The sequence below is a fragment of the Eublepharis macularius genome, chromosome 9 (genome assembly GCF_028583425.1).
Source record: "Eublepharis macularius isolate TG4126 chromosome 9, MPM_Emac_v1.0, whole genome shotgun sequence".
Lineage (NCBI taxonomy): Eukaryota > Metazoa > Chordata > Lepidosauria > Squamata > Eublepharidae > Eublepharis > Eublepharis macularius.
The window spans coordinates 35,804,000-35,824,572 of NC_072798.1; the positions used below are offsets into that span (position 1 = coordinate 35,804,000).

The window sequence follows — 20,573 nt, forward strand, 5'->3', positions numbered from 1 at the left end:
ATTGGCTGATGTTTCTGACTGAAGGCCATTTGCTTTTAGAATGCACGCATGGTGAAGTTACAGCAACACATGCTCCAGAGGAGCCTAACCTCAGAGAGTCCAGAATCTCAGTAGGTTTAGGGGCTTTAAAACTGATAGCCAATTAAGGGCAAGGTTAAAAGGTCCCAGAAAAACAACATTATGATTTTCACGCAGTGTACAGGCCCACTTCACACTTAATAAGATCTGCATTCACTCTATATTAGATTCTGCAGCTATCAGTGGAAATTGTGGGAAGTAGGGATGTTCAAAGCAGAAATGGCAGGGGCTCCGGAGTAATTTCCTTTAAACCACAAAAATAAGCCTGGCCTAGGCCCTGCTATGGCACCTGTTCTGGCCTGTTAAGTGTGTTTATGAGCTTTGCTGGCTTCCAATTACTTCCCTGGGCCAGGGCTCAATAGTAGCACCCAAGCCAGATTCCTGCTGAGCGTACCCAGTGTCCTGTGTTCAAGGTCTTCTCTGGGCTTGATTCCTCACATTTCACAAGAAGTCTTGATGCCTTATCTAAGGGCCAAGCTACACATGACGAATGACACTTGAACGGCAAGTGGATTGAGTGGAGGGCAAGTGAACAGGGAGAAATACACTTGCCGTTCAAGTGTCATTCGTCATGTGTAGCTTGGCCCTTAGGCTTTCTAGCTAGGTAGCAGATATGCCCCTGAGCAATCCAGCCCTGGGAAATCCCTTTCTGTATCAAAGTTCTACAGAAGCAGCCACAAGACACTGGTGGTGGGAACAGAGTGCATTTATTGAACCTTATGTGCTATATATTAATTATGATCCAGGACAGAGAGATTTCAAAGAACAACGTGCTGAGAGGTCAACTAGATGAGACAGCAGGAAATCAATGAATGGGTCTCCAAAAGGGATTTTTTTAAAATTGGTAAATAGCATTTGGGGGAGGGGGAGGTCCCCAATTCAGACAGGGTCCACATGTTCCACCAGCCACTTTCCTGACCTCAAACTGCCCCTCAGATCCACTGTTTGATCTGTTGAGGGAAACATATAGACAACCTGTTCGGGGTACAAGATTTTGAGAGTCAAAGCTCCCTTTGCCAGATATAGACTTCGTTGCCTCTGATGCAGGAAGCTTCGACTCTCAATCTTCCAGCATCTTGTCTAGTTCGGCTTTCAAAGGTACAGGAGAACAGCAACAAAACCTTCAGCGTGTCTCACCAGCAAAGCCCAGAGAAAGTTCCATCCAGGAGGCAAGAGGGAAGAGTTTGAAATCTGTCTGATAAACAAAAAGAGTTGATGTGTTGAGAATGTTCATAACAAGGTGTTCTATGCTATAACCCCACCTCTCTTGTGCAGTGGAAATAGGGTCCCCAGCTCCAAGATTTGGGGATTGGAAGCTGGAGAGGGAGGGGCTTGGGGAGGGACTTCAGTGGGGTATAATTCCATTGAGCCCACCTTCCAAAGCAGCCATTTTCTCCAGGGGAACTGATCTCTATCAGCTGGAGATCAGTTGTATTTCTGGGAGATCTCAGGAACTTACAACCCTAACTGGAAAGGTCCAGGAAAACTTTCTCCCAGAGAAGAGAGAACTAGAGGGTTACTATGTTTCATAGTAAGCTTGAAAAAGATATTGTGGTGATATAAAGTGAACATTCAGCAGGGGGCCTTAATTTCACAGTAACGCCACCATGCTGAACCCCCCCAAATCTGATTCTGCCAGCCACATGCTTCTTAGCAACTGCTTAAAGTCAGCTTTAAATTTCAGAACAGTTCAGCTTTCCACCCCTATCCTTCTCTATAACTAGTTCCCACTGATATAGTAGAACCAGGGCTTTTTTTCAGCTGGAATGCAGTGGAACTTAGGGCCAAGCTACACATGACGAATGACACTTGAACGGCAAGTGGATTGAGTGGAGGGCAAGTGAACAGGAAGAAATACACTTGCCGTTCAAGTGTCATTTGTCATGTGTAGCTTGGCCCAGAGTTCTGGAACCTCTTGAAAATGGTCACATGGCTGGTGGCCCCGCCCCCTGATCTCCAGACAGAGGGGAGTTTAGAGCGGCGCAGAGGGCAATCTAAACTCCCCTCTGTCTGGAGATCAGGGGGCAGGGCCACCAGCCATGTGAACATTTTCTCCGAGGACAACCCACTGAGTTCCACCACCTCTTTTCCCAGAAAAAAAGCCCTGAGTAAAACTATGTCTGGGCTACAGCACTTCAGACTGTAGATGGAAACTGTTCCTCCATACTAAGAAATTCCCTTCACAAAGATGGAAGGGAGAAGAGATTCTAGCCTAAACTTCTCCTTGGGATGTTAGTTTTCTGTATAGGGAACATTCTTGTATGGAAGAGCATTAAACCTCATGAGCCCCTACCAGTAGTTTGGAAAAGTATAGCTCTGACATAAGTTTTCTGCCTCAGGCCTCAGCCTATACTTTCATTATTCTCCCAGTCTACACAGGTTGATTAGCTAACTACTGACAGTCGTATGATCTGCTATGTTTTGATGACCCATTATTAGTAGGAATGTGCTGTTATTTCCAGGCTGTTAAAAATGAACTAGAAAAAGGCAATTTGTTATATTCACTAGGGTATCAAAAGCAAATGGAAATACCACCAAATGCCATTAGTTTCCATGTCTTTTACCTTTAATTGCCTTATGTTTTTCCTTTAACCACTTGGGATCTTTGCTCTTGTCTGAAATTTGACGGGAAAGATTCTTTAGTTGAGGCATCCTAAATCCTAAGAATTTTATCCACATGGGATGGAAAACAATTTGCAGCGGGAACTGTGTTTTGCTTTTAATTGCCTATGAAATGAGGACCCTTTTTTCTATCTGTCTCAAATAATGGAAGGAGGACCTTGTGGGTGAGGGGTAAAAGCCTTGAATATTTCAGACAAATTGGATGCGGGGGAGGAGGAATTGCAACTGGAAATATTTTCTACTGAAACCAACAGATATGGGGGGAAAACATATGAGAATAATGATGAATATAATAGAAACAGATGATGCTTCTGAAACTATTTAAAATGTACATTTCTAATTATTAGAGGACTGAATCTTGATTCCTGTAATCACTCATATACATTTAACTGAAGTCTCATTCATATGACCATATTAAATGGAGTGCAGATAACGTGACTTGAGGGTATCTGTGCAGTCTGGCGAGGGATAGCACATGTTCTACAGCATGCTCAACTTGCACCTCGACTCATATATTTTTTACTCACTGTAATGATATAGGAAATATGTGGGTAAAATTGCAGTCTGGGCACATGGTGACGCCACCACATGGTTGCTTGTGAGCCACTGTGGGGTAGTGGTCAGAGTATTGGACAAGGATCTAGGAGGTCCAGGTTCGAATCCCCATTTTGCCGTGGTGACTCACTGGGGCCAGGCACATAATCTCAACTTAGCCTACTTCACAAGGTTGTTGTGAGGGTAAAATGGAGGAGAAGAGAACAATGTCAGCTATTTTGAATCCTCATTGGGGAGAAAGGCGAGGTGTAAAAGAAGTAAATCTTACCAGCTGATTTTAATCATTTGGGAAGGGTTAGAAGAAGTTTCAAACCTCTACAACTGGATCATCAAACCATATCAGCTATTCCAGGACATCTTTAGGGAAGCCTACGAAGGAAACTCTTCCATTGTAGAGTCCCCCAAATAACAGTGGTAAAAAGGAGCCCGGGCAAATGCAGCATTAAGAAAACTGGAAGCACTGTGTGGCTGAAGAGGTCAGCTTTATAGGTTTTGAGGTTCTGCGGTGAAGAATCTGACTGGCATAGACCAAATTTCAGATGCAGATTCTACTTACCCTTAGAGGATCCTGCATCCCCTTTTCTTTGTCTTTGTGGGTTGTGGACAAAGAACTGCCCGTATTGCCTCGTCAAAGACCGTTTTCAGGCCGCGCTGTGTCAGTGCTGAGCATTCAAGGTATTTCACTGCATCTGCAAGTACAAAAAGCCATTACCTAGAGGAGCAGGGACTGCAGAAGATTCCCTTGAGGCCTTGCAACAGCAGTTTCTCACCTGGGTCATTCCTGAGAGTCTATGTAAGCCTGCAGACATTTTGCAATCCAAAAGAAGCAAACCCTTCTACATAAAAGGCAAACTGTGTTCCAGACAACTCACTTCCTACCCTGGTGCACCTTCAGAGGGCGTTGCCATGGAGGGAAGCCCAGAAGAGGCAGCCGGACCCTCCGAGAGCATGCTGCGGAAGGAAGTCCAGGCTGGGATCACCTCGCTGCAGAGGAAGTGGCAATGTCCGCCCCCCACCTTCACCCAGGTGGGATCAGCTGCGATAAGGAGCGGAGCAGGTGGCAATGCCTGCCTCCCACCTTCACCCAGCTGCGATCAGGAGCAGAGCAGGTGGCAATGCCTGCCCCCCAGCTTCACTATGCTGCGATCAGGAGCAGACTACGTGGCAAAGCCCTCCCTCCTTCAGCCAGCTGGGATCAGGTGAGGAGCAGGTGGCAATGCCCATTCCCTGCCTTCATCCAACTGGGATCAGGAGCAAAGCAGGTGGCAATGCCCACCCCCCTTAACCCAGCTGGGATCAGGAGCAGAGCAGGTGGCAATGCCCACCCACCCCCATCAACCAGCTGGGACCAGGAGCGAAGCAGGTGGCAATGCCTGTCCCCCTTCACCGAGATAGAATCAGGTACAGAGCAGGAGACAATGCTCGCTCCCCTTCACCTGGCCGGGATCAGGCATGGAGCAGGTGGCAGTGCTTGGACCCCACCTTCACCTGGCTGGGATCAGGAGTGAAGCATGTGGCAATGCCCACCCCCACCTTCACCCAGCTGAGATCAGGCACAGAGCAGGAGGCAATTTCCAACCCCTCTTCACCCGGCTGGAATCAGGAGTGGAGCAGGTGGCAATGCCCACCCCCCAGCTTCACCTGGCTGGGATGAAGCACGGTGCAGGAGGCAATGCCTGCCCCCCTTCATCTGCTTGGATTAGACATGGAGCAGGCAGCAATGCCTACCCTCCCTTTACCTATCCAGGATTCCACCCCCCACCCCCCCCACCCCGCCAATGAGCTTTGTTACTAGTTTCCTAGAAGTCCTTGACTCACAGCCCCTATTGCGTGGCTTCAGCTATAATATCAAAGTCTCACTTAGATAACTTATGTTAATGTTTGCAATCAATTGGATAACATCCCTAAATACATGCTATTTTTAAAAGACTTTAAAATATGAATGGAAAATTGAAGTTGTTTTTATTTAAATAAAGTACTGTTTCTAACAACTACTTTAAGGCTGATCTCTTCTAAAACTTACTTTGATTTGCCTGGGAACTGTACTAGGAGCAGCAACCAGAAGCAAGGCTTTTTCAGTGGTGGCACCTCACCTCTGAATTGCCCTCCCTCTTGCTCACCTTTAGGTGCCAGGCCAAAATATTTCCTTTTACCTAAGCTTTTAGCTGAAGGATCACATATTTTAAAGATGTTTAAAAGCCTACTACTCCAAGGACTTTTTAAAGAATATCATTTTAAGCTGCTGAATATTGATTTACTCTGTTTTTATGCCTCTGGCTTGTTTTCATGCTGTGACTTTTTATGACTTGTTTTGCATGTACATTTTCTAAATAAATAAAATACAAATTTTCCTTAAGATACGGCAGTAGACAGCTATCTATCCATTGGGTGGAATATTACACAGATTAGGACAAATTCAGGAGGAGATGGTATAATAAAACATTCTTAAATGTTTGTTCAGGCCAAAAAGAAAGATCTCATACAAAAATGAACAACTCTTAATTCAGGCACTGACTTGCCAGCTAGTGCAGAACTAATTTAAGAACCAATTAAAAAAATTAAGCAAAGGTACATAGAGCATTTCTCTCTCTACTATACAATTCCATAATATAAATGGTAGTGTTATACATCTAATGGCACACCATGTTCATCTCCACTTGCACTTGCAAAACTAGCTAGTCAGAAAGAAGACAGTTTTGCACACATCATATATTTTGATGTGGTGGTGCATGACAATCACTATCAAATAGGCATTCTCTCGTATTAAAGTGAACAATCCCTTTACTGAAAGTTTAAACTAAGTTTCAGGAGAAGGCAAATAACAGGCTAGTGAGATATGGAGCTATACTGAGTGGTTAGCCAGTTGTTACCTTTCCTGGGCAGGAAAGATCTGGCCATTGTAGTGCACGCCCTGGTTAGATTGGATTACTGCAATGCACTCTATGTGGGGATGCCCTTGAAAACTGTTTGGAAACTTTAATTGATGCAGAATGCTGCAGTCAGGATATTGACTGGAGTGGGTCATAGGGACCATATTGCTCCAGTCTGGGTCCATCTCGGCTGGCTCCCAATCTGTTTCTGGACACAATTCAAGGTGTTGGTGCTGACCTTTAAAATCCTATATGATTTGGGACAAACATACCTGAAGAACTGCCTACTGCCTTATGAACCTCCCCGAACACTATGGTCATTTCCCAAGTTCCTGTTTCGGGTGCCCCACCTTCCAAGATTAGGTAGGTGGCAACCTGGGAGACGACCTTCTCAGTAGTGGCACCAAAACTGTGGAACTCCCTCCCTGGGGATGATCGCCTGTCCCCTTCTGTTGCCATCTTCCACCAGACATTAAAGACTTTTTTGTTTTGCTTGGCATTCCTTCAGTGAGCCTTCCTATCTCTCCCTAGTTGTTTTTATCTTTTGTATTCATTTTAAATTCTGGTTTTAAATTATTTTAACAATGTATTTATGTGTTGGTTTTAATGGCTTGTAAGATGATTTTTTAATTTGTATATTTTAAATTTGCTAACTGCCTTCATGGCCCTGAGAAGGCAGAAAGGTGGGTGTAAAAATTTCGTTAATAATAATGATAGTCCTAAATATATCTATGTAGTCTCTTGTATAACAAAGTAGTTAACAGATGCCTGTCTCAAAATATTACCCATCAGAATATCTCCCCTAGCAGCTCCTCCTCTTTAAAAAGTTGCAGTCATGCATCACAATCTACATCTAAAGACCAATGAGATCGCACATTTTAAAATCTTAACCAGACTATGGGGAGGACATCAAGTTGACTAAATAGGAGACAAACAGCAGGTACACACGTATTTCCAAGAACTCTCCAATGGTAGCTCGAAGGTTTTTGCTGCAGTAGTCTCTATGCTCTCACCGCCCCCCCCCCATGCTTTACTGTTCCTGTTGCTGCTCCCATCTGAGAATCAGAGGAGATAACCCCCCCCCCCCCTTATCTATTTTCTTTAAAAATAGTGTGGCAAGCCTCATATGCTCTATAGGGCTTCCTGAACTCTCGCAAGATTTCTTCCTATCTCTAGAGTTCTTCCACCATTTTGGTTGTCCTGGCAACAAGCAACCAGAAAGGGTAGCCAAACTCTGCCACCACTTTTAAAGGGTGCAAGCAGATAAGGTGGGTTAGTTATCTCTTCTGACTCCTAGACAGGGACAACAGTGAGCATGTGGCAAATTGACAGCTGGCTGGCAGTGAATGGGACAAGAAGCACTGCTACCCCACCTCGCCCCCCCCTGCCCCCCGCTCCCAAACCTGCCATTAGAGGCAACCACCCAACTACTATCTGAAAACACAGTACCTTCTCACTCATGTATCCCACAGCCCCCCTTCCCATTTAGATCTGGGAACTGTGCTGAAAAAGGAAGGACAACCTATTCCACACAGGGAAAACGAGTGCCTGCACAACGCAGAAAAGATCCTCAACAAAAGGGCTTCAGCAGAGCTGCAACCATTTCTAGCTAGACTCAGATCACATGGCAGGAAAAGGAAACTGTGGTTGCAGCAAAGGGTTTCAACTGACAGATTTCACAGGCCCAGTTCTTCCTCTTGTTATGGATGCAGAGAGCCATGGAAGGGATGGAGGAAGGCAACTAGGAATTGGAGCCTTAGTTCTCACAGTGTTAGGGAAATAGAGTCAGTAAGGAGCAGTCAAAAGAACTTTGCAGGCAGCAGGTGGGACTCTGTCAGGGTCTGCTTGCCACTTGAGGTGAAAGACCGTGGATTTGTGTGAGCTGAGCAGCAGCTTCCTCTCCGCTCCCCTCCCCAATGTAGCTGATACGCATTCACCTCCCTATGTGATGTCGCAGCTCCTCTGTTGTCATATAAGAATGCTCAAGTTTCTGCCAAAACAACAGAATACACTTCTATACTAAGACTCAAGGCTGAAGTGCAGGCCAGTTGAGGGGAGGAAAATGGAGGAGATCTCTGGGCTGGATCATCGCCTGCAACATTCCCAAGCCAGCAAACCAAACAAAACCAGCCTCCTTGCACTACTGCAGGGAGCCGCGCATTTGCAAGCCCGAAGGAGTAGGAGGGATGCTGGTGGCATGTGCTCTGTTTGAGTGAGATGGGATACCACAGTTGTAATGGAAACAGGGGAATTTAGACATTTTCGCCATCCTCCCCCTCCCACATAGTCACATACCAATCTCTTTGGCCAGCGCAAGGCCTTGTGGGTAAGTAATGGGCGCCAACTTCTTCTCCTTGAGCTTCTCTATGGTGTCCTTGTCATCTCGGAGATCTAGTTTAGTGCCCACAAGGATCATGGGGGTGCTAGGACAGTGATGTCGTACTTCCGGAAACCACTAGAGAAAAGTTTGAGATTTTGAAGCAGTGAGACAAAAATTCTGACATAAAAATGAAAATGGCCTGCCCTTTATATCAGTGTAGTCTACCTAGCTAATGCTTTCTGGAAGATAAGAACTGCTCTTTGGTCAGGCCACTGCTAGGATTCTGTCTCCCAGCAACAAGAAAACAGAAGCTCACAAACAAGGCCTGATAGAGATTATATTTCATGCCTAGTACCTACAAATCAGAGACACCCTGCTCCAGAATATGGAGGATCCATTTTTATCTATCACAGCCTGAGGCTGATCTCCTGTGGGTGATTTATTGGGGGGAGGGCTCACCTGTGACATCATGGCATTGCTAGTGATCCAGTGATGTCACTTCTGGCACAATCCAGAAGTGATGTCATCACGTAGGGGTGATACTCTAGCATTCATCCAAAACTCTATGGTTTAACCATAGAATTTTGGACAAATGCTAGAACATCACCCAACACAATGGTGTCACTTTAAAATCATGCTGTAAGCAACATCATGGTGTCAGTGTGATGCTGATCACCCCCACCCTTTCCCTCAGCATTTTCTCACTACCAACTAACTAAGTGGTAGCAAGCAGAGCTACAGGAGGTGGGAGGTCTCCCGCTGAAGCAGGAGATCTGGTTTCCCTATGAAAAATTCACACCATTGCTATACTTTAAAAAAATGAACAAATTATGCTTCTGACAATGACCTAGCAAACTTCCATGAGTTTTAAAGAAAAACATCTACAAGCATCTAAAATTAATTATTTTTAATGTTTTGTACTTTGGGCAATGTGTTTACTCCCTTTACCCCAATATGGGGTAGAACAACTACCCAATGGCACAGTGCATAGATCTCAAGTGTTGTTTTCTACCCTTGGTGCCTTTTCATTTACAGAAAGTAAGCTGTAAGCAGTAACTAGCTGTATGCTGGGGATACTGTTTACAACAATACAGCCTGAAAAAGTAAAACCGGGGGAGCAAATTCACTCAGAGGATATTATTAGGTACTTCATCTCCAAACAAAAACGGCAGTCTGGTTTGAATGGCAAATGCAAACCATAATTTGCCACTCCTAGATTATGGTTTGCCATGAAAAAAGTTTGGGAGGGGGTGAGGTGAGAAGGGAGAACATGAGCCTGAGGGTCACACGTGTAATTCCAAACCATCGGTTCAATCTGTCTAAATTATACCGGTACGATTTTCGTGCTGTAGCTGCTCCTCAGAGTGACAATCTACAAGGCCTTGTTATACATTACAAAGTCCTTCAGCATGTGCTTGTAGGGTAAGCAACAGGAACATTTTGTATCAGATGTGCCATGGGAGCTCTGTCCCTTCCGGACACAAGCCAGCCCCTTTCTGCTCATGGCCATGGCTTACAGTAGAAAGCAGCTTCAGCTCCCCGAGGAAATGGGGGGTAGGGAATCACTGGGCACTGGTGATGTGACGACATCACTTCCTGTGCCACCTAGAAGTGGCATCTCTGTGAAGGACAACACACTAGTATTAGCCTCATACAATGTCACTTCTGGTGTGCCTTGGAAGAGATGTCACCATGTTACCAGATAAGCTTCCTTGGAAAGTTTCTCCTGCTGGTTGCCACCGTAAGCAAGGCCCTTCGACTGTGATGTACTTTCCCCTTCATTGCACAAACAGCAGGATGCTCTCACCTTGGCACGAACATTTTCGTAAGATGCAGGGCTGACAAGAGAGAAGCAGATGAGGAAGACGTCCTGCATGAATTAGACAAAAAAGACATTTGGAAATCACATTGTGAGGTCGTGCTGCTCCAGAATTATGAAATGTAATTTACGACACCATAATAACTTGTATTTATGCAAAGCTTTGACCAAGTCTCAAAGCACTTCACACACTTTGTGGCTTAGAGGCCCTCTTGACAACAACCCTGCATATGAAGTTAGTATTATTAATACCCGTAATAACAAGATAGAAATACAAACCCTTTCTTAACCATAAACTCTGCATCCAATCACATAAATCAAACATAATACGTATAGTTGTTAAACCCAATGCCAAGCGAACACTGATACACTCAGGTAGTTCTTCAGTGGATTACAAATTTAGGCCATGATCCAGTGAAACGCTTTTCACTCTCATCGATTTCAATGGGAACATCAATAATCTGCTTTACGGAAATTAATGGGGCTTAAAACTGCTTAACTTTAGCATGTCCTTTAGCAATGGCAAATACAAGAAATAATACATTAAACATGAGAGACTGCACTGAAATATCAAAGAGACTGAGCAATACAGCAAAACAGCTCAAGTTTCAATGGGAATTAAAGACTTTGCGTCAGTGTAAAGACAAAGTCAACAGTGTGGCGGAGAATGGCAAAAAACTCTAGGTGACAAAGGGTGGAAGGAAATACATGTTATGAAGTACCTAGGGACACTCAAGTGAACCTCATTTCATGTGCTCCACCTCCAGCTTCCCATGCACTCACTCACATAGTCACACTTCAATTTGTTCCACATGAATACATTCTGGCATTCGATATCAGTTCCTCCTCAACTGCTAAAAGTACCCCAGGCTGTTTACAACTGCCGAATCCCCAGTTTCCTCCACTTCCACCTCCATTCATTGAAATGCAGAACTTGACACTTTCTCACACCTTAAAGAAATGCAAATTGGTAAGTCAAAGGAGCCTATAGTACTTGTTCTTGCAGTGAAAGCAGAGCTGAATTGGTGCTTTGCCCTCTGGAATCACTTGCAGATGCAATCACACAAAGGTAGCTCCCAATTTGCTCCCAGCATGTACGTGCACTGAGCAAGAACAGCCTGCATAAAATCCCCAGGTAATTTGCAATGTGTATTTCCGCTCAAAGGGTCAGGCTCTCCCAACCTGCTGTTCCACACAGAGAAATCTTTAGAAGCCACCTGGACTCATATTCCTGTCCTGCTCCCACTCAATATTTTTACTCTATAGAAGAAAAAATGGAGGGTTGACATAATCATGTTTTTCAAATACCCGAAGGGCTGTCACATGGAAGGGGATGAGGACTCATTCGCTGCTGGTCTACAAGGCAAAGTAAGATCTATTTGGCTTAACATATAGGAGGACAGATTTTAGCTGGACTCTTCTTCGCTGAAAAAGCAGAAGTGGTTGGGAATGCTCTAGTCCAGATTTCTTGCATTGGGTTGGGAGCTGGACTAGGTGACCTGGGTCTCTGCCAAAGTTCTAGGATTTATGGAGTTAGCATCATGTTTCCCTTTCTTAGCTGTTCCTTGGGGTGGCCAAGTCACAACTCAGACAGCATGTCCATTACATTTAGATGTGACCAACCAAGCTGAATTTTGCCCATATGGAAGCCTATCACTGTCTCAGTGAATTTCCCAGCTTTACTGCCTGAGATTGCAAACACTGAGTGGGGTGGAGTCAGTCAACTACCTGGCAGACTGCAATACATAGTCGGTGGGTTGTGGCCAGTTTGGTGAGTCCCCAGTTATGCAGGCCTGCTATAAATATACCAATCAATCCTAAACAGAGTTACTCCAGACTAGAGATGGGCACGAACAGCAATACAAACTTTAAAAAGCCACGAACAGCCCAATCAGCTGTTCGCGAACAAGCTGTTCATGAGGCCCCATTCTAAACAAACAGGTGGTTGTTGCAAGCATTGTTCGTTGCTGTTCATCAAGCCAGACAATCTGGCACCTGCAATTAATTCCCTTGGCAACCAGAGGCAGGGACTGCCTGAACTCTGTCTGAACTTCTGCTGTTGCCCTGGAAACCCCAATCTAAGCCCAATTTAGCTTGATAGGCACGTCTTCCTTTCAAGTATGGAGCTCCAAATTTGTTACAAGGAAGCAAAGAGCAGGGGGGAGGGGGACTCCCAGCTCTGGTTTTGCAGACAGTGAAGGACAGACAGTTGCTGATGGCATTTTGAGAGAGAGAGAGGGAGAGTGCATTGGAGCTTGAATTTTCTTTGTGTGTGGTGGGATAGGGATCTACCTCTTCAAGTTCCAGAGCTACTGCTTGGCTCTGGAGCCAAGCTATTATTTATTATTGGTACCTTTCCTGCTGCCTGCTCAGGTAGGGTTTCTGGGAGTGGTGTGGTAGGGATCTTGATGGCTGGAGGAGGGCCTGCTGGACCCCACGAACAATGAACATGTTCATTAACAGGTCATGTTCGTCAATGTTCGTTGTTCATTGTTCGTGGATGGCAATGAACAACAAACACCATGTTTGTTTTATTTCTGTTCGTGCTCATGTCTACTCCAGAGTAAGCCCATTGATTTCAATGGGTTTAGAGTGAAGTAGCTTAGGTTTGCATTGGAAGTCACTCTCATTTCATCTCTGCTTTTGTCCTTTTTTCTATCCTCCTCCTACCCTTATGTTAGCGGACAGGATTCCATGTTTGTCCTAATGTAGGACCAGGGTAGGAACAGGTAGAAGCAGTTTCAGCCTTTTGTCAGTGTACTTAAAAGTTGTAACCTGAGCTATTTCTACACACGTATTTATACTGAACACATGGGATTCTGTGTGATTTTTAAATACACACACACTAACATGTTTGTCACTTTCTACTTCTCCTTTCCGAACTGTGGATTCCGATTTAAGATAATCTGTAAGAAATGATACTAACTGTAAGAAATGATACTTTGCTTTATTAATGCAAGATGTCTCTGTTTCCTCACTTGGTATTTCTGAGTACACATGAAATCCCCTAACATTAGATCTCAGTCTGAAGAACTGACAACTTCCCTTTTTTCTTGTCCTCTGATTCCTGCTGGCCTTAGCACTATGCCATTCACAGTCGAAACTTTTAACTAGTGGAGCTTGTCATGAAAAAAAAAAAAGAGCTACGCCCACTGAAATTGTCTCTTCCGCTCTGTGGTTAAAAGCAGAGATGTTCTGGCCTCCTCTGCATCTGCAGAGGGGAAAAGGTGACAGCACCCCAAAATGAAAAACATGAGCCAAGACTCATGTTGTTCTTGAATAAGTGTTGTTCGTGCAGAATAAAAATCCTGAAAAGCCCGAGGCATTTTGATCAACATCTTGCTTGGGGCAATAGAGGCTGATGTTATTGCTCTTCAAAGGCAGGGCTGGCCCTACTTTTTGGTAGGGTGAAGCAGGTTGCCTATGGAGGCAGAGTTTGGGATACCATTAAAGGGCAGCAAATTACTGATTATTTAATGTATGTTTTTACCATCATGGAAGGTGCCTTTTTCTTTGCCTTGGGCATAAAATTGTTGCCAGCCATCACTGTTCAAAGGCAATCAACTTGGGATCCTGTCTTTTTGCTCTTCTTGTGGTTTTTTTCTCTCGGTTCTCTATTGTTAAATAAAATTGAAGTCCAGATACTTTCTAGTCCCCACAGTCAAGGGTAATGAATCTCTAACATGAGAATAGCTTTTCCGAGGAAGAGAAGTTGTTCCAATATAATTTATGAAGTGGAGATGAGGAACTGGGGGGCAGGGGTGGTCTCTAGGCATATTAGAGATGGATAAATGAACCAAACAGCTCTTACATCCCATCATAGTACACAGTACACTGAACATGTAGACAGGAGTCAAAATCCCATGAAAAACACGTACAAGCAGCCAAAAAGGAAATTCCTCAAATTAAGGGACCCACCGTCTGAGGATAGGAGAGTGGCCTCAAGCGGTCATAATCCTCCTGGCCAGCTGTATCCCATAACCCAAGATTTACAGGTTTGCTGTCAACCATCACATTGGCGGAGTAATTATCAAATCTGTAATACAGGTAAGTGTCAGTTCCTAAAATCTGAATATGAGGCATATGGATGGAAGCCTCTCTGTCACACACTGTTTTCCTCACACACAGTAGAAGGAAGGATAAATACCCTTTAAATGGCACATTTACATTATATTTCTATGCCCTTTAAATGGCAAATAACTGTTGATCAAGGGCATGTCCACTCAGTTATTGCCGGGTGTGTGTGGGTATACCATTTCTAGTTCAGCACGTGATTTCTGCAGTGATGCTGACATCCTGAGCCATCTTCCAGAATAGTACTGGGTCTTGGTTATATGTTCTTACCATATGTATGCAGGGAGGGAGAAAGTAAAGTGCAGAAGCTTCTGCCCAAGGCCAGACTGGCCCTTTAACTTACTCTGAAAATTCCCAGTGGGACAACGGTAGCCAGGAGCAAGTTGAGCCGAGTCTCATAAGCACTGACATCCCTGCAGGGGATTCTCAGCTCAGACCCAGGTGCCAGTGAGGGGAGAGGACGTTATAATGAGCAATCTTGTGCCTGTCATCATCTTCACTGTGGCCTAGTCCAAGCTGGGCAGCTAGGCTTGTTTCTTGGCCACAAGCTGTCCCTGCTTCTGGCTTGGAAATTGGCTTGATAACTTTCTGCGCCCTTTCACCTCTGCAAATCTGACTGTAGTCACATGTCTACACTAGTTGCTCTCTAAAATGGACAGAAATAACTGTCCTGTGATCACAAAGAGCCTCTCAGATTGTAGTGTTTGCAGTAATATCCCTGTGATTCAGTACTAATATCTCTCAGGGCCAAGCTACAAGTGACGAATGACACAGGTTGGACACTTGTCAGCTTCCCTCAAGTTTTGATGGGAAATGTAGGCATCCTGATCTTGCAGCTTGGCTCTCCAACTGCTGTCCAATGGACTTTTCAACTGTCACTTGTCCAACATTCCGCCAAGCTGCCTACATTTCCCATCAAAACTTGAGAGAAGCTGACAAGTGTCCAACCTGTGCCTTTTGTCACTTGTGGTTTGGCCCGTAGTTGCTGTACACACTTATGTAGAATTCAGACTGAGGTGGTAGAATACTGAGCTGCAACTCTTTGCAGGTAAACTGGGTATAACTTATATTTTTACTGCCCCCTCCCCACATAAAAGCCCCCAGCATGTAGTAAGCCAGCACACCTAGGGATACACCTAATTTACATTAAATCATTTCCCTGATCACAGTTGCATATCTAACTATATCATTACAATAGGCATAGACTGCAGCATAGACAGAACTTTCTTGCTTATCCCAATCCATGTATTTCCCATTGGGGTTCACATAAGGAGAACAAGACTGCATTTTCTTGTCTTATCAGGCCTCGCCATCACCCTAATTCTTTATACAACAAAGGTAAATTCTGTTTGGGAAAAAATAGGTTGTCAAATCAATTCATTCATTCACATGCTCAAAATCCTCTACTCTTCCTTGCATCATACTCACACAGTGGGGATGTATTCTCCTGGGAAGGCATTGGTGGTATAGCTGATTAGGAGGCAGGTTTTACCCACAGCTCTGAAGAAAAGAGAAAGACACATGGTACTGCTCAGGTACAACAGGATGGAAGGACAGAATGAAAGCAGGAATCTCCCACAAGTTCTAGGTACCCAGTGCTAGCAAGAGAGCAAGAAAAGACATCATCTTCATTCATTCTTTTGCTCACTGTATTTATCAGTCATCTTTTCCTAAGAAAATCAGTGTTTTCCCCAAACACAAACACAATGCTGGCCAGTGTTACCAGCTTTACAAGTGAAAATGTCCTAGTTTTAAACTAAAACAAAGCACGAATCCAGTGGCATCTTAGAGGTTTAACAGAATTTCTTCCACTTAAGCTTTCATGAATCAGAAGTTCAGAACACTTCATCAGATCTGAAGATCCACTGGATTCTTGCTTTATTTTGCTGCGCAGATTAACATGGCTACACATCTTGAATTATCACCGGGCTTGTATGCTGTTGAGTAGATAGCCTGTGGCAGGAACCCCCCAAAGTGACCAGAGATGACATTCCTAAATCCAGACATACCTTATGCTGTTAGAGCAGAATGGTGGATGCCAATTTCCCATGAGTTCTTCCCATGCTTCCCCATTAAATATTTGCAAGCCCAGAACCATGTGCAAATCCCTTCCACCTGATTGCAACTGGAAGAGAGGGCACCAATCTGACAGCAAGTGCTCATGCAGTTGGCCTCACCTGCGTGGTTCTGAACTTGCAGTTATTATCATGACAACATGGGACGAGGCCAAAGGGAAGCACCTCCTCCTGAGCCACTGCAGTCATATATGAAAAGGATGCTTAAACCAACATGTCAAGAACTGTTCATAATACTCCTCTTTCTCAGTTAAGTTGGCTGGAACGTCACCCAAGAGCAACACTGCTCAAAGGATTTTTTTTTTCAATTTTAGATGACACCAATTTTGGCATTTCCAAACAGGAATTCCAAGTTTCATCATCCTTCACTTTTCTCTGGGTAGTTTCTCAAGTCACCCTCACCTCTCTTGTGGCACACAGCAGACATGACAAGCTTGTAACGTGAGGGTGAAGTCACATGATGAGTTTTAACAGGTAGCTGTCACATGACAGGTGATAAGTTAACCTCTGCATCTTATCCCCTGTCAGGCTGGACTCATTCCTGACAGGTCATCATGAAGACACAGAGAGGGGAAGAGACTGTCCTCCTGTGTCTATTTGATAGCCTTGATTGCCTGATATTGGCCACCACCCAAATGGCCACACTCAGAGAAACAGAAAATTGCCAATCAAATTATACTAGTGCTGTGTAACCCTGTGTCATTGTGTCCTGTGATGGATGAAAGCAAGTCAGGCCCCAATTCAGACAGCGTTTCATCCCATGAAATTAGCCATTGTGATCTGTGATGGATAGCCATGTGGTAGCTGCTGTTATCAAGAAGCTACAATTAAAAGTAGTTCCCATCTCCCCATCCCCTGGGAGCACCTTCGGTAAGTGCTATCATTCAAAACGAATGTTGGGGAAAGCAATCATATTCCCTTTATTTTTGGTAAGTTGATATTAGAAAGTGGTCAGCACTGCAGTAATTTGCAAATGTCTAATGGACGACTAAGTTCTGCCCACAAATAGACCAGGTGGCTGTATAGGAGAATTTGTAAGCTTGTTGAAGTCCTGAAGAGCCTCTCTGCTTCCATCATTAAAAACAAATTAAACAATGACCGGAACAGCACAGTGGAATTGGCAGGGATGGATGGAAGACGTATGACAATGGTAAGATTCCATTAGAGAGCCAATGTGGTATAGTGGCCTGAGCATCACATAGGAGCTGGGAGATCCAGGTTCAAATCCCCGCTTAGCTATCTAGTATCTGAAGAAGTGAGCTGTGACTCACGAAAGCTCATACCCTACCACAAATTTGGTTAGTCTAATAGGTGCTACTGGACTCTTGCTCTTTTCTACCACTTAGCTTTGAAGCTCATTAAATAAGGTCAGTCACTCTCTCACAGGACTGTTGTGAAGATAAAACAGAAGAGAAGAACAATGTGTGCTACCTGAGCTCTTTGGAGGAAGGGTGGGATTAAAGATTACATATCAAGTACAAGCCACTTCAAATTATGAAAGGCACCTTTTCAGCAGGGCCCTGAACGTTAGCAGTTTGATATGCAGATCTTAGCAGGGAATAAAAAGTTTCACCTAATGATTATTGCACATTAAACTCCTGCAAAAAGCACAAGAGCAGGCTAGGACATTGTTTCTGATGAGCTGGCGGTCCAGTTTCAGTTCTTGCCTCCTAAACACCTGCAAGTATGACCCAACAGCATCAGGTAAACATGCCAGTCAAATCAGGAAGATTCACGGAGGGTGGGTGAACACAGTTAATAGGTGGGCAAGCCTATTGGGCTGCCATTCAGATGCATATTATACTTTTCCGGCAAATAACAGAAATTGATTTGGGTAGGTGTTGTTTTGCTTCTTCTCCCTGCCCACTTCCACCTGCATGAAATAATGCTCCCGTGGTGCTTCCTCTTATTTGAATTGTGAGTGTGTGTGTGTGTGTGCGTGTGCATGCACATTTACACATGCTTATAGACTTCTTCCCTGGCCACATTTAAGAAGAAGGGCCTGCCAGGGTTCAGAGTCTCCCAACGCCATCATCTGCTCTTCAGATACTGACTGGCCCTTGTGACACCGTTGCAGAACAAAGGGGACCAACTTAACCCCTGGAGGCTCAGCTCAAAGCCAGCCTTCTTGCTTCTCCTTCTCCTCCTCGCTGTTGCAGTGCTGCCTTCGGCATTTTCCTGTACAGACCCTGACCTAAAGGTACGTCTGCAGCCCTATGCATATTTACTAAAAAACGAGCCTCATCAGACTCATAGTTCTTCTTACATGTATGTAAACTCACACAAAGGACTGCAAGTCTTGCCCATAGCAGGGTTTTCTAATGCCATATTCTATTTATGGAAAATAAATACTATTTTGAGCTACCCAGAGCTCTTCCTCAGGAAGAAGGGGGCAGACGGTACTTTGTGCAAGAGAGCTTGGCATCGCAAAAGTTTGCTTGTTCTTAAGCTCCGTATAAATAACTCCAGCCAAAGACGGCTCCCATTTTGTAGTGCTTTAGTCAATGAGCTATGGTTGGTGACATCTGCGTATGTCATCAACTGGGTGGCCATTTTAAGAAAATGATTCTCTCGCTTTCTTTCCAACGGATCCCCAAAGTGACTTATAATGTTTTCCTCTCCACCATCTCATCCTCATGACAACCCTGTGAGGTAGACTAGGCTGAGACTGGCCCAGGGTTACCCAGCAAGCTTCCACGGCAGAGCAGGGATTCAAACCTGGGTCTCCCAGATCCTAGTCTGACACTCTCACCATTACACCATACTGGCGGGTATCTGAGTGGTGAGCCAAAACCTTCTTCTCCTTTCCCTACATGGCAGTGTCTTGGCAACTCTAAAAGCCACTCCATGCCCCCCTTTCTCTCCTGAGCTGTGGGGCTAAATGCCATCGCTCTGATGGGCACGCTTAGCCTCTAGTTGCCAATCCCTCATTTATTGAAGGTTACAAAGATCACTCTCCTTACATCCCAGAGATCACAGGTGTCTTGGACCTCTGTGGCTCAAAAGATCCGGGCCTCTTGAAAGTAAATATTTTCTGACCTTCCCATACAAAGCTTTATCTGGGAATAGTCACATGCATTCCTTCCCTCAAATAATCAATGCAGAGAAAGCATGACCCAAACATGAGACCACAAGCACAAAAGTCATGTCTTCAAGCCAAATTAATTTGAGAAAAGGCTGCATAATCCTAGGACTGTCACCCATCAGCACATTGACTGCATCCATTTTCTAAATGTTCTGGATCAGGGAAGCATTCCACACAACTGATACTGCACACACCCTGCCCAAGAAGTCTTAAAGAAAGACACCATCTCCAACTCAGCAGCTGGCAGTTTACACTCTTATACACAAAGTCCCTGACTCCATCATCAATAGCTATGCCGGAAGATGCAACACAGAAATAACAACCCATCTGGGCTAGAATTTGTCTAGCTGAAAATGGCTAAGTTCATGCTGCATACTAAAAAACCTAACGTCCCCACCCTTGATGCGAGCCAGTTCCCTCTCACACTTGTACATCCTTTCTGAACATAGAGTTGATGGGGCATCAGAAGAAGGTCTTGTAAGAAAGAGTTCCCCCTTTCCCCTCAAATGAACGGTACGTACCCATCTCCCACCACCACACATTTGATGGCTTGCATGTCTGCGGCCTGGCGGGGCAGAGGGGGTCCAGCAAGTCTTGGGGGGAAAAAATGACGGCTCACGAAAGCGGATGGTGGAAAGTGCGGTACAGTTATGTCAAAACCGAAGCTGAATTGAACAGCAGGTTGTGGGCTGGGAGGAAAGGGAAGAGAGCATGTTTCTCAACCCGTTCACCAGTCCCTTCCCCCACCCCCAGGCAGCCCTGACTGTTTGCTGGAGGGGAGGGGCATGCAAGCGTGCGGTTTGAGAGATATTTCTATCTTTGCATGCCCCAGATGGCTAAGCATTTCCTTTCATCACATTCTGTGACTCCAAGGGTTTGGACAGTTTGGAAGGAGCTGGCTATGCAGCTTCCACCCAGGAAGCACCACGAGAAGAGCAGATGGGAGGGGGGCACAGAATGAAGGGGCTCTCCTCTTTCCTGGCGCTTCAGTTGAGTGAGAAAATAATGCTTGGGGGAGTTATGGCTTTGGCTTCGTACCCTCTCGGATGCCACAGTGAAGATTTACAAAAGAGGC

At 44.8% G+C, this 20,573-nt stretch overlaps 1 protein-coding gene across 3 annotated transcripts; it reads right to left on the reverse strand.

Moving 5' to 3' along the window:
* Positions 1-774: 774 nt before the first annotated feature.
* Positions 775-20,173, reverse strand: RAC2 (Rac family small GTPase 2). Of its 3 annotated transcripts, XR_008597648.1 has the most exons (8): positions 20,020-20,151; positions 15,767-15,838; positions 14,183-14,300; positions 10,253-10,315; positions 8,421-8,580; positions 3,812-3,944; positions 2,643-2,693; positions 775-1,273 (listed from the first exon to the last, which is right to left on the reverse strand). XR_008597648.1 is itself a non-coding variant. In XM_054989014.1 (7 exons), the coding sequence occupies exons 1-6, from the start codon at positions 20,052-20,054 to the stop codon at positions 3,814-3,816; spliced, it is 579 nt and encodes a 192-aa protein (XP_054844989.1). In that variant the 5' UTR covers positions 20,055-20,173; the 3' UTR covers positions 775-1,273; positions 3,812-3,813. The 3 variants fall into 3 exon arrangements, 2 of the variants coding, with proteins under 2 accessions (XP_054844989.1, XP_054844988.1); XM_054989014.1 differs by lacking the exon at positions 2,643-2,693 and having other exon boundaries at positions 20,020-20,173; XM_054989013.1 differs by lacking the exon at positions 2,643-2,693 and having other exon boundaries at positions 775-1,269.
* Between the last annotated feature and the right edge of the window lie 400 nt (positions 20,174-20,573).

Bases quoted from the DNA above. Each gene is read 5' to 3' on its own strand.
- RAC2 (XM_054989014.1), bottom strand. From the start codon at position 20,054: ATGCAAGCCATCAAATGTGTGGTGGTGGGAGATGG. The intron at 15,839-20,019 runs GTACGTACCGTT...TCTTTTCTTCAG, and splicing joins TGTGTGGTGGTGGGAGATGG to AGCTGTGGGTAAAACCTGCC. The intron at 8,581-10,252 runs GTGAGAGCATCC...ACTTTTCTCTAG, and splicing joins ACGAAAATGTTCGTGCCAAG to TGGTTTCCGGAAGTACGACA.